General features: G+C 41.1%; 1 protein-coding gene across 1 annotated transcript in view; it reads left to right on the forward strand.

Moving 5' to 3' along the window:
- Window positions 1–14,179, forward strand: part of SHROOM3 (shroom family member 3) — a 577,837-nt gene that overhangs the window by 535,711 nt on the left and 27,947 nt on the right. The window contains exons 6-8 of the mRNA XM_007949040.1: window positions 1,442–1,518; window positions 8,797–9,696; window positions 10,806–11,285. Of these exons, the coding sequence (XP_007947231.1) occupies window positions 1,442–1,518; window positions 8,797–9,696; window positions 10,806–11,285 (1,457 nt within the window). The remainder of the gene's footprint in view (window positions 1–1,441; window positions 1,519–8,796; window positions 9,697–10,805; window positions 11,286–14,179) is intronic.

Below are 14,179 nucleotides of genomic sequence, written 5' to 3' on the forward strand. Positions count from 1 at the left end.
CCCCCCCCAAAAAAAAAGCATTCAAGTTTGATGTATCTAGCCTGTCACCTATTAAGATTCTGGGGAAAAATCCTGAGCTTTGAATCCTAGGTCCTCCACTTATTTAACTGTTGGGCAAGATGCTTAACGTCTTTGAACTGCATTTACTCCTCCCCACCAATCGTTTTAAAGATTAAATGCAAAAGAAATGTAAAATGCTAATATAATTCCAGGCACGTAATTTGTGGATTGTAAATTATTTAGCAGAGTATCTGGCACACAGTAATTGCCCAATAAGGGGTAGTGGCTCAGTGCCTAAGGCACTTGACTACTAACCAGAAGGCTGGCGGTTCAAACCCGGCAGCCACTCCTCAGAAGGAAGGTTAGGCAATCTACTTCCATAGTGATGCCATCTTGGAAACGCAAGAAGGGGTTGCTATGAGTCGAATCTGACTCAATGGCAACTACAACATAATTACTACTAATAAAAGTTTTTGTTTTTTTCTGCAGCCTACCTTTGGCTCTTTTTGTTGCTTAGTAGTACTTCGATTGGGCAGTCTACATCTGTAGAGAGACTGCTTCGAAAATCTAAGGAGGGGTTGCCATGAGTCGAAATCGACTCAACGGCAGTGAGTTTTTTTTTTTTTTTTTGGTTTGAGTACTTTCACCACTAACTGGGCAAAACAACGAGAGAGTGAAAGCCATGCTAGCCTGTTGGGTAGGGTGCATGGTGAAATCAAATAGAAGATAAATCAAATATATGTATTTAATTTTTCTGCTTTCTACCTGTCTCCTATTATGAATAATTGAGAGTTAAGCATCATCCTCAATAACAATATCACTAACTTCTTTATGGACCTGATCATATGGGCCAAATTTTGCATTATCAGAAAGTAACCTTTGACTCTTTCAAGACAGTCTATATTCTTATAAACAAACAAGCAAACAAACAAAAACTACCCTTAAAAAATCCCCAGAGTTATTGATAGCACATGTGGGTGTGATTGTATTCCCAGAGAGAATTTATTTCAACCTAATTATAAACCACTGTCATATCTTTTCTAATTTTAATTTAGAACATCTGAGATTTTTGCAGAATTCAGTGCACATTCCTTTCACTGTTATCTCCCATATTTCCCAAAAGCTTGGCCCTTTGAGTTCATTTTCATTAACTTATTTCAAATATAACTTTTTTTGAACTCTTGAGATAATCATTAACTAACATCTCTTAGGAAACCTTGCTAGGGGAGGCACCTAGTGAGACAGACTAAAGTTCAAATCTTGACTTTGCCATTTGTTATACAGTGAGGTTAATAGTCCCTCCTGGGTCTTAATGAGAAGGTACCACCATGGTGCCTTGCAATAGTAAGTATTCACTAAATGCTCATCCTTTCTACCTTTCTCTCCTTGTTAAACTTAAATGTCTGGTGGTAGTAATGATATCTCTTTCTTTTGTTTCAAGGATATACTTTTGGGGGACAACCAAAGCTTTGGTCTTCTTATGAAGGATCCATGCTCCTTGGCTGGCACTGAATCTAGGTATGTGTATGTATTTATATTGCTCTCTGCTTTGTGAATGCTGCTAGTTAAACTGTTTCTATTCCTCTCTACATGACATTGAAATGCAGTGTTGCATAGTGTTATGTGCTGCCTTTTCCAATATATAGGCTGTGCAGAATGTTTTCTTATTTTTAAATGACTCTCTAAAAATGGTATTTATTCAGAATAGGTTTTGGAATGTGTGCTACTTCAGGAAATGGATTGACTTCTAGCAAGTGTTGACATCAGAATAATTAATTGAAATGCTCTTCTCAAACACACCCTATTGCTCTCACACGTGCTGCCTGTCTAGTGTCGCTGGTCTGTTAACAGGTCTGTGCCCAAAAGATTCTGTTGACTAAGGTGCTAGAGAAAGAATGAGCATTTCATAAACAGCTTCCCAGAGGAAGACAAACTCACAGGAAGTACCTGACCAAAAAATAAAGTTCAAAAACATAATTTCTAGATACATATAGAGAGTAGCAGGAAAGTCACTTTAAAAAAATTTGCCATCAAGATCACTTATCCTAAGTGGCAAATTATAATGGACAACTTTCTAGAATTTGAAATTTTGAACTGTTTCCATGGAGCTTAATAAGTAAAAATTTCCAGATTGTTTCACTGGAACCACAGCATATACCTGCAGCATCATGTTGTTGCTCTTGTAAGGTGTCATTGAGTTGGCTATGACTCATAGTGACCCTATGTACAAAAAAACAAAACACTGCCCAATCCTGTGTCAGCCACACCTGAGCCCATCATTGCAGCCACCGTACCAATCCTTCTCATTGAGAGCCTTCCCCTTTTCTGGTGACCCTCCCCTTTACCAAGCATGATATCCTTCTATAAGAAAAGGTTCCTTCTGACAACATGAACTAAGTAGGTCAGACGTAGTCTGGTCATTCTCACTTCCAAGGAATGTTCCTGCTGTACTTCTTCCAGGACAGATTTATTAGTTCTTTTGGCAGCCCATGTACTTTCAGCATTCTTCACCAGCATCACAACTCAAAAGCATCAACTCTTCTTTGGTCTTCATTGTCCAGCTATCACATGCATAAGAGGCCATTGAAAATATCATAGCTTGGGTTAGGTGCACCTTGGTCTTCAAGGAGACATATTTGCTCTTCAGCACTTTAAAGAGGTCTTTTGCAGCAAATTTGCCCAGTGCAATACATCGTCTGATGTCTTGGCTACTGCTTCCATTGGTGCTGATTGTGGAAACAAGTAATATGAAATCTTTAACAACTTCAATCTTTTCTTCATTCATTGTGATGCTGCTTTTTGGTCCAGTTGTGAGGATTTTTGTTTTCTTTATGTTGAGATGTAATGCATACTACAGACTGAAGTCTTTATCTTCATCAGGAAGTACTTCTAGTCATCTTCACTTTCAGCGAGCAAAGGTATGTCATTTACACATTGCAGGTTGTTAATGAGTCTCCCTCAAATCCTGATGCCACATTCTTCTTCATATAATCCAGCTTCTTGGATTATTTTCTCAGCATACAGACTGAATAAGTATGGTGAAAGGATACAACCCTGACACACTCCCTTTCTGATTTTAAACCATGCAGTATCCCCTTGTTCTGTTCAAACAGCAGCTTCCTTGTCTATGTACAGGTTCCTGATAAGTACAATCAAGTGTTCTGGAATTCCCATTCTTCTCAATTTTTGCCATAATTTGTTATGATCCACACAATCGAATGCTTTGGCATAGTAAATAAAACATAAGTAAACGTCTTTCTGGTATTCTTTGCTTTCACCTAAGATCCATCTGACATCAGCAGTGATATCCCTTGTTCCATGTCCTCTTCTGAATCCAGCTTGCATTTCTGGAAGCTCTCTGTCAATATACTACTGCAGCCATTTTTTAATTATCTTTAGTAAGATTTTGCTTGCATGTGATATTAATGATATTGTTCAATAATTTCTACATTCTGTGGCATCACCTTTCCTTGGAATGGGTACAAATATGGATCTTTTCCAGTCAGTTGGCCAGGTAGCTGTCTTCAAGATTTCTTGGCATAGACAAGTGAGTACCTCCAGAGCAGCATCCATTTGTCGAAAAATCTCAGTGAGTGTTCTGTCAGTTCCTGAAACCTTGTTCATCAGCAGTCGCTTCAGTGCAGCTTCAACTTCTTCCTTCAATACTGATTCTTAATCATATGCCACCTCCTGAAATAGATGAACATTGAGTAATTCTTCTTGGTGTAGTGATCCTTCCATCTTTTGATGTTTGCTGTAACATTCAATATTTGGCCCATAAAATCTTTCAATATTGCAACACAAGCCTTGAATTTTTTCTTCACTTCTTTCAGCTTGAGAAATGCTGAGCATGTTCTTCCCTTTTGGTTGTCTAACTCTAGGCCTTTGCACATTTCATTGTAATAATTGTCTTCTCAAGCTGCTCTTTGAAATCTTCTTTTCAGCTCATTTATCTTGTCATTTCTTCCATTTGTTTTAGCTACTTTCCGTTCAAGGGCAAGTTTCAGAGTCTCTTCTGACATCCATTTTGTTTTTTTCCTCTATTCCTATCCTTTTAATGACCTTTTGCTTTCTTCATGAATAATGTTCTTGATGTCATCCCATAATTCCTCTGGTTTTCAGTCATTAGTATTCAGTATTTCAAATTTATTCTTTAGATGGTCTCTAAATTCAGGAGGGAAATTATAAAGTTCATATTTCAGCTCTCATGGAATTGTTTTAATTGTCTTCAGCTTCAACTTGAACTTACATATGAGGAACTGATGGTCTGTTCCACAATCAGCTCCTGGCTTTGTTTTGGCTGAAGATATTGAGCTTCTCCATCACTTCTTGCCACAGATGTAGTCAGTCTGATTCCTGTGTACTCCATCTGATGAAGTTCACATGTATAGCCACCGTTTGTGTTGTGGAAAAAAGGTATTTGCAGTGAATAAGTCATTGGTCTTGCAAAATTCTATCATGTGATCTACAGCATTATTTCTACTACCAAGGCCATATTTTCCAACTACCAGTGATTCTTTGTTTCCAACTTTGGCATTCCAGTGACCAGTGATAATCAACATATCTTGATTGCGTGTTTTGTTAATTTAAGACTGCAGAAGTTAGTAAAAATCTTCAATTTCCTCATCTTTGGCTTTGGGGGTTGGTGTGTAGATTTGAATAATAGTAGTATTTACTGGTCTTCCTTGTAGACATATGGATATCATCCTATCACTGACAGCATTGTACTTCAGGACAGATCTTGAAACATTCTTTGTGATGATGAATGCCACACCATTCCTCTTCAATTTGTCATTCCTGGCATAGTAAGATCATATGGTTATCTGATTCAAAATGGCCAAAACCAGTCCATTTCATCTCACTAATGCCTAGGATTATCGATCTTTATGTGTTCCATTTCATTTTTGACAGCTTCTAATTTTCCTAGATTCATACTTCATACATTCTATGTTCCAATTATTTATGGATGTTTGCAGCTGTTTCTTTCCATTTTGAATCATGCCAAATCAGCAAACGGAGATCCCAAAAGTTTTGCTCCATCCACATCATTAAAGTCGTCAGTCTGTTTGTCGTACTGTGGTGGCATGTGTGTTGCTGTGAGGCTGGAGGCTGTGCCATCAGTATTTCAAGTACCAGCAGAGTCACCTAAGGTGGACAGGTTACAGCAGAGCTTCTGGACTAAGACAGACTCAGAAGAAGGAAAGGGCCAACAACTTCTCAATTGGCCAGTGAAGACCTTATGAATAGCAATGAAACATTGTCTGATATAGTGCTGAAAGATGAGTCCCTCAGGTTGAAAAGCACTCCAACTATGACTGGGAAAGAGCTGCCTCCTCAGAGTAGAGCAGCATCGTGTTATGCGTATTATAATACTATACTCCTATTATACTAGTATATTACGCTATATTATAATCTCTTGTGATTAACAATAATAGTACATTTTCTTTTTCAAGCTGGTTCCTTTAATTTTTCTTATGTTTAGTCCAGTTACTATTTCTCTGTATGTATTCATATTTTTAATAACTCTAGCTAACACTGCCACTTAGATACTGTCCATACAGTCAGGAAATAGGTGTTAGGTTACCTACCTTACTTCCAAGAGCAGACTTCACACTTATTCTTCATACCTCAACTATGATTAATTTCATCTCTGTGCTATTGTTGCAGCTGTACCTAATGTGAAGGACATATTCAAGATGGGGCTAAGGACTTTGGTTAGTTCGGCTGCTTTCATTGAAAGCTAAGGACAAGGTAAAAAGTAAATGCTGGTGAAACTGCTGAAAGAGAACTGGTCTAAAGTCAAAGTTTGAGTAATTCTTCTCTAGAATCCAGTTCTTGAATATTAGAATTCCCAGATACATGTCAGTAGTCTTTGTGGGAAAGTTTCTCACACATTATAAAATGGACTAGAACAAATCTTTTTTATCCTATTCTTTGTTCCTGGAACAACACAATACAATCAAGCAGTCTCAAACAAAGTAAGCATTTAACTCAAGTGTTTCTTTCAAAATACACTATTTTAATAGGGTTCCTATAAACTAAGGAAGTAAACTAAGATTATCAAACATAAGGTTAGTTTTTTGTTTTCTAGTGCTTCTGTAACAGAAATGCCACAAGTGGGGGTGACTTTAACAAACAGAAATTTATTTTCTTACAGTTCCAAAAAACCAAACCAAACTCACTGCCATTGAATCAGATCTGACTCACAGCACCCCCTCCTAGGGTTTCTGAGGGGGTATCACTACAGCAGTAGATTGCCCAACCTTCCTTCCGAGGAGTGGCTGTGGGGTTTGAACCGCCAGCCCTCTGGTTAGCAGTCAAATGCCTTAGGCACTATGCCACCAGAGCTCCCATGTTGTTGTTGTTGTTGTTATGTGCCGTCGAGTCGGCCCCGACTCATAGCGACCCCTCCTTGGGTTTCCGAGGCAGTATCACTACGGAAGTAGGATTGCCCAACCTTCCTTCCGAGGAGTGGCTGGTGGGTTTGAACCGCCAGCCGTCTGGTTAGCAGGCAAGTGTCTTAGCCACTATGCTACCAGAGCTCCCAGAGCTCCCATAGGAGGCTAGAAGTCTGACTTCAGGGTGCCTGCCCTAGAGGAAAGGAGCTCTGGTAGCACAGTGCCCAAGGCATTTGACAGCTAACCAGAAGGTTGATGGTTCAAACTTACCAGCCGCTCTGCAGGAGGAAAATGGGGCAATCTACTTCCATAAGGATTTATTGCCTTGGAAACCCAGTGGGGGTCGCTATGAGTTGGAATCAACTCAATGGAGTGAGTTTTTTTGGTTTGCTCTAGCAGAAGGCTTTCTTATTTTTTCAGCTCTGGTAAAAGGTCCTTGTCTCTTTTCATCTTCTATTCCTTGGCTCTGTGGTGATCTTAATGTGGCATAGCATGGCGTGGCATGGCATCTTTCTTCCCCCAGTTGTCGTTTCTTGCTTAATCTACTCCTTTCATAACTCAAAAGAGATTGATTCAAGACACACCCTACACTAATACACATATTTTGGAAGGACACAATTCAGTCAATAATTCTTCTGACTGAAGTTTATTGGGCTGGATCTTTAAAGGATAACTTTATTATTTTATTGCATGTTTTAGTGATACCTTTTCTTTTTAAAAACCCTCAGAATATATGTATAATAACTAAAGTGAATCTACCTGTATTAACAATTAAGACATCAGATTCCAGTTTATCCTCTGTCCCCTTACAGCATGAGCTTAACTATTTGCCACCCAGGCACGTCCTATTAAAGAATGCTAAGTTTCAAAACAGTTCATATCCTACAGTATGAAGAGCAGGAGGGCAAAAGAGACATCATTCATTCACAGACATTTCCTGACAGGGTACTCTCTGCCAGGCACTGTGGATACCAAAAGGAATGAGACATGGAAGTAAAGACTCTTCCTGCCTCTAGTCTCTGATGTTCACATTTAGGAAACCACCAAGAAGAGCTTTAAGAGGGTCCTGGCAAAGAAACAGTCCCTGAATGAAAAGCATCTTGGGGGAGAGGAGGGGTTGCATCTGAGAGAGTTATGGGCCCTTTATTCAACCATCTACATTTATAGTAAAGAACAAATGAAGATCTGAGAGGCGCTAATTTGGTTCCTTTGGGTCTCCTTGCTATATGTTGTACTGTCCTTGCCTGACACGCCAATGATTGTGGCTGGCTCTGTCCTGTTGCTCTGACTTGGGACTGAGTCACAGCTCCCTCTGAGGAGCTACATCAGTGAAATGAAAACTGCCATCTGCTCTTCAGATTGACTTGCACAGCCAGTCAGGGAACTACAAATATGGAATTTACAAATGATGGTGGGTCTGCTACAGGTTTTTATCCACATCATTGCTTGCATAGCAGGCAGGCAGTGCTGCAGTCTTGTTTTCTTTGTAATGTCCTTCTTTTTCTGCTTTTGGAACACAGTAATAAAAAAACAAAAAATGGAAAATTGTTGGGTTTCCTTGGAGCCTGGAGGACAGTTGTTTAAATCACCATGCACTATATTTATTCATTATTGTCAATCTCTTTTTTCCAGAGGTAACTGTTAATTATCTCCTTAGGCAAGACTCTCCCCTTACTTTTTACTTTTCCTTTTAAGAAAGAAAAACACTAGGAGGCTGAAAGAAAGTTGTAAATAAAACCTTCAAATTCAGCAGCTCACACAAATGTTTTCCAAACAGACCTCCCCATGGGGAGCACACTGGGAGAGGAATGAAGCAGCATTCTTCTTACCCAGAACAAGTAGCCAGGAGCTGTTTCCCAAAGAAGTCCTAAAAGAAGCTGAAAAGATGTATCTACTTGTTTCCTTTTATATCCTGAATCCTGTCCTCAAAAGAAGGTTCCTAGGTGGCACAAACGGCTTGCCCTCAACTACTAGCGTAAAGGTCTGTGGTTCTAACCCGCTCAGTGGACTATGTTAGAAAGGCCTAGTGATCTGCTTCCATAAAGATTACAGCCAAGAAAACCCCATGGAGCAGTCCTGCTCTGTAGTACATGGGTCATCATGAGTTGGAATCAACTTGATAGCAACGGGTCTGGTCTGGTCCTCAAGATCTGCTTTATGAAGTGGTGCATATGGGAGGTAGAAGCAGTGAGAGAGGGTTAGTAAAAGGAGATCCTGTGTGAACCCAGGTTTTCCATGTGACACTTTCTGTAAGAGTTTATGCCTATCTAGCATTTTGTTTAAACTTGGGGTTTAAACTTCTTCCCATTAAATGTGTTTCTCATCTGTATAATGACCCTTGGGCTCTATTTGTCTGTTTCTTTAGAGCCGTAACTCTCAGGTTTGTATCCCGCTCCAGGTCACTCAGTTGTCCGGAACAAGACGGAGAAGAAATGCCATTGCTCATACACCATCCTAGCCCTCATTGCAATGGTGCTGGCTGCAGAGCAGTTGGTGGCCTTTCTGTTCCCAGTGAATGTCCTAGATCCCTAGAGCCTCAGAGGCAAGCCAGGAGGACACCTTGCCCTAGGCCACTGCCAGCAGAAATGGAGGACTGTCTCGCAGACACCAGGATGGGACCAGTGACCCCACTCAGCTCCACTCTGCCTTCCTCTTTGCTGTCCCCCTACTGCTCACAGGCTGCTGCTCAGCAGGCTGGGAGGGATGGTCAGGCAGGGCGACAGCCACTTTCACCCTGCAGCCCTGCAATAACCCTCAGAAGCAATGGTCCCACTCTGACCCAGCCTCCAAGAGGCCCTGAATCCAGCAGCCCAGAGAATGGGATAGAGGAGGCAATGAGGAAGAAGGTCTCACTACTTCATCGGCCTCCTCCCCCTCGAGTGAAATGGGCCTACACAGTTCGAGAGGACAGCCTTCCTGAGGAATCCTTGTCACCTGAATTTGTAAACCTGAAGCACTATAAGAAACAGCAGAGTCTTCCAAGTTCAAGCAGCACTTCTGACCCAGACACACCTGTTGGGGCCCCAAGCACTCCAGGGAGGATCTCCCTCCGAATATCTGAGTCAGTCCTACAGGCCTCCCCACCACCTCGGGAGGAATATGACGATGAAGTGTTTGTGAAGGACTTGCAACCCAGTGCCACTTATAACCCCACATTTGAAGCTCTTCCTCCACCCCCGCCTCCTCCACTGAGCCTGGAAACCCTGGTGAATAGCTTCGATGACTTTCCTCCACCACCTCCCCAAGCTGTGTATGAGGCACAGCTGGACAGCAAGGCTAATGAGGATCCCCATACCAGGTGAGTGAGCAGACACTGAGTAGGGTAGCCTTCAACTGAGGAAGAAAGGAGGTTCCCTCACTAATATAATGAGAGATTTTCAAGTTCCAGGCTTCTCAGATCATTTGACCCCAGGAGAGCCTATACAAGCCTAGCTCATGAAACTGGCTGAGCTGTTTTACTTATTTATCTTGGGGAGTAGTCATACTGGTAGTCTTTGGATACCAGGGAGTGAGAGTAATGAAAATGCAAGACCAAATCCAGAGAGGCATGTTTCATTTTTTTATGGACATGAGAGGCTCAAGAAGCCCAAATACATAACATCTCTCTGTCCCACCCAAATTCTGAATGGATTAAGAAAAAAGAGGAAGGCATTTACAAGACAAAAATATCACTCTTTTACTGATACATAGTGGAGTATGTGGCTTATATCTGAATGTAAGTGGGCTTCCTGGTATGCGCCTCAATGTTGAACAGGTTTGCCTGCCTAGTCACAGGATGTGCTGCTGAAGCTGCCCCTGGGGCATACATGGCTCTTAAAACAAAGGAAAGAAGAAGCTGGGCTATGAAAGGTCAGCTTCTCTGTCTAAAGTCATTCCATGTCCATAGCAGAGAATAAAGAGTAGGGCTAAAGATCAGTAACATTTAGGGAAAACCTCTTCTTAGAAGTCAGAAGAATGGGGAAGAAGCGTTTCCCAACTTACACTCCCTAGGACACATGATTTGTCACAACACCAAAAAAAAAAACCACCATTGCCAGATGCCACCTTTGTGGTAGTTTCTCTAAATCCTGCAAGAGTGACTTGTACTACAACTATCTATCTGTTCACTTAGACATTTCAGAAAGCTGCAGAATCTGATAGCAACAGTCTCCAAAATTGAGTTCCTAAGGCATCCAGGCCCCTTAGGAAGTCACACAACTTCCCTGTGACCCACCTACTGGGCTCATGAGAAGACCCTTTAGTACCTTGTGGTTATTTGAGGAATAATAACCTCAGAGCTATGACTTTCTCATCTCATATCTAATGTGGGAAGCTTCTCCCTCAGTCTCTAGCCTCTAGTTTTCACCCTTCTATTGACTTCTCTCTTAACACTCTGTTTTGTTTTGTTTTGTTTTAAATCCCCAGCAGTTCTAGCAAGGTGTTGACAAGAGAAAGACCAGTACCCGGTGCAGCCCATTTGGTGGGTAGTCAGACACTAGCTTCTAGACCCCAGGATTCTATCAAGGCTTTGGAGGCCAATGAGGGCAACCTACCCTCCATCATGGAAGACCAGCTCCAACCAGCTGGGTCTGTTGGTGGGGAGCCACCTCTCATCCGGACCCTGAGCCTCATCCACGATCCAGTTAGTGGAAATCAGGGTTTAGAAAAGAAAGTCAGTGCTGGTCCTCAGAAGACCTCAGAAGACATCAGAACAGAGGCTCTAGCCAAGGAAATAGTCCACCAAGACAAATCCCTGGCAGACATTTTGGATCCAGACTCGAGAATGAAGACAACTATGGACCTGATGGAAGGTTTGTTTCCCCGAGATGTTAGCTTGGTGAAGGAAAATAACATAAAGAGGAAGGCCCTGCAGAGAGCCATCAGCTGCTCAGGATGTGAAGGCAAGAGGTATGTCCTGACAACATTCCTGGTAATGTCCTCAAAGAAACTTAGAATTGAGCTTCTTCCATGGGAACAGTGTAAGCCTAGGACTTACTTATCTGATGTTTTCTTACTTCCTGATGCAGGAGTGGCATTCCATCTCAGCCTTAGGGGAATGACTATAAGATAGGAAGTAGGATGTGGGGCAGACTGTCCCTCTGAGATACAGGCACTTGCCCAAAAACAAAAATAATAATAGTAGTAATAGTAATAATTGCAATTAATAGCTGTTGTTCATGTTCTATATATTGAGCATGGTGTTAATTTCTTTATATAAACACTATCACATTTAATTTTCACAAGAGCCTTCTTGGTTAACTGCCAATATTATCTCCAGTTTACAAATGAGAAAAATGAAGTACAGAAAAATAGGGACCATACTCAGCCAAGGTCATGTAACACATCTGGATTTGAACTCAGCCTCTGTGATTCTGTGCCTGCTCTCTTAATGATTATGCAATGTTACCTCCCATCAATCCCTCAACTCAGCAAATGTGAAATTGTCCACTCTGTCAAAGAGTTACCCTTGTAGAGTGCCCTACAGGGGTGCTGAGAAAGGAGCAAGCACAAGTGGTGCACATGCCAGGTACACATGGCCATGGTGAACATGGGCTTTGTAGACAGGATGAGAGTGAGAGAAAGTAATTTTCTTACTATTTTAACATTCAGACTTGAAGAGTTAAGGTGAGTGTTTGCTCAAATCCTGAGTCAAGAATGGCCTTGTCAGCCCATCAGCCTTTAGCTGTTCTAAAGCTCCCTGAGCAGTGGGTAATCACTGTCATGGAACACACATCCCAGCACCCAGCCACAAACGGGTGAAAAAACAAGGAGCAGTCTTTGGTTTTCATTCTTCTGATTTCTCCTGGAGGATTATTAAAATGTTCTCTCTCTTGCATATTTGATCTCCTTAAAGAACAACTATGAGAAAGTTTAGAGTAGTTTTTATGTTCTTTTTAATTTTCAGTGAAAACTATGTGGATTGACAGACTGAAAGTCAACAGTTAAAAGCTTCCAGACTAAATAAAAACAGCATTTGATCCAAATTTAAGCTTACACTTTAGAAATTTCCAACTGGTCCTAGTTAAAATTAGGAACATCATGCTTTATTTTGTTTTGTTTGGGGAGAAGTTATAGGGAAAGAGTTATAGAATACTTCTAAGCTGTTTGATATGTTTTTAGAGGCTCTCCTGATGGCAACAGGCCTTAATAGTCAACTTGTCCATCTTTTCTTTTTCCGATGAAACAATAGAGGCCAGTTAAAGTGAAATGATTCATCTACAATCACATGTTTAGCAAACATTTACTGACCCAAGCTTGAGAAAGACTGAATTAATTTACAAATACGTCCATAAAAAAAGTATTTCCTAGCATAATTGAGAGTATATGTTTTCACATCCAATTTAGAAGAGAATTGGTCATGTAGCTTTTGCAGCCTTGAGACCTTCCTGAGAAATTCCCAAAAGGATGGCATGCGCCATCTTCTGGCAGTTATAAGCGTTGTCCTGCTGTGCTTGAGACTGTCAGCAAATAACCATTGTAGGATTATATGTATATATATATGCACAAAACTAAAACTCACTGCCATCGAGTTGATTCCAACTCCTAATGACCCCCTTGTGTTTCCAAGGCAGTAAATCTTTACAGAAGTAGACTGGCCCATCTTCCTTCCATTGAGTGGCTGGTGGGTTTGAACTGCCAGCCTTCTGATTAGCAGTCAAATGCCTTAGGTACTATGACACCAGAGCTCCTTATATATATGCACACATACCAGAAAACCTTATTTTTTCAATGAACTGGATCAAAAGAAAGTCACACTGAGATTTTCTTAAAGGTGATAGAAAAATGTGGACATGGATAGTGGTGATGGTTGTAAAGCAAGATGAATATAATTAATGTCACGAAATTGTACATGAAAATGCTGAAATGGCTAATGTTTTATTATATATAAACTGTTATTGCATGTCATTGAGTCAATTCCAACTCATACCAACCCTAGAAGACAGATTAGAACTACCCCTAGCATTTCCTAGACTGAAATCTTTCAGGGAGCAGATTGCCAGGTCTTTCCTCCTGTGGAGCCACTGGTAGGTTCAAACTGCTGACCTTTTGGTTAGCAGCCAAGTGCTTTAACCATTGCATCATCAGGGTTCCTTATATATAAATTAACCACAGTAAAAATGAATCAATGTTTATGTTACTTAGGGATAGCCCCCATCAACCAGGAAACTAGTAAAGATGACTTTTTTGTGGTTCTTTATGCCATGGTAAAATGATAGGCTAGATGTGAAATGGGAGGTCTGGTGGTATAGTGCCTAAGGCATTTGACTGCTAACCAGAAGGCTGGTGGTTCAAACCCACCAGCCACTCCTTGGAAGGAAGATTGAGCAATCTACTTTCTGTAGTGATACCACCTGGGAAACCCAAGGGGGGGGCGTTGCTGTGAGTCGGATCTGACTCCAGGCAGTGAGATGTTAAATAATGTCACAATACACAATAGTTGAAATACCTCCTCAAGAGTCCCTAACTTGCAATGTACCAAATGTGAGTGACCGATATGGCAGCACTGAGGATGAGAAAGACATAGAGAGGTACATGGGAGGTACAAACAACAAATATGAACACTTTTGCACATACAGTACTGTGTTGTCAGTGAAGACAAACATGGGTATATGGATGGATAGATAGGTGGACAGGCTGAACAATTAGGTATGTATATGAAATGGGGAGTGTATCCAAGAACATATATAGAGTTGGCAGACAGTGGTCCTATAAGTTTATGTGAATGATCAGAATTCCCAGGTGTATAGTAGAGCTGACAAGGGGCAAGGTTGTGGTCACTGCTTGGTCACAGCCAGCTACCC

Source organism: Orycteropus afer, unplaced genomic scaffold, assembly GCF_000298275.1.
Source record: "Orycteropus afer afer isolate SDZICR_OR568_19922 unplaced genomic scaffold, OryAfe1.0 scaffold00235, whole genome shotgun sequence".
Taxonomy (NCBI): domain Eukaryota; kingdom Metazoa; phylum Chordata; class Mammalia; order Tubulidentata; family Orycteropodidae; genus Orycteropus; species Orycteropus afer.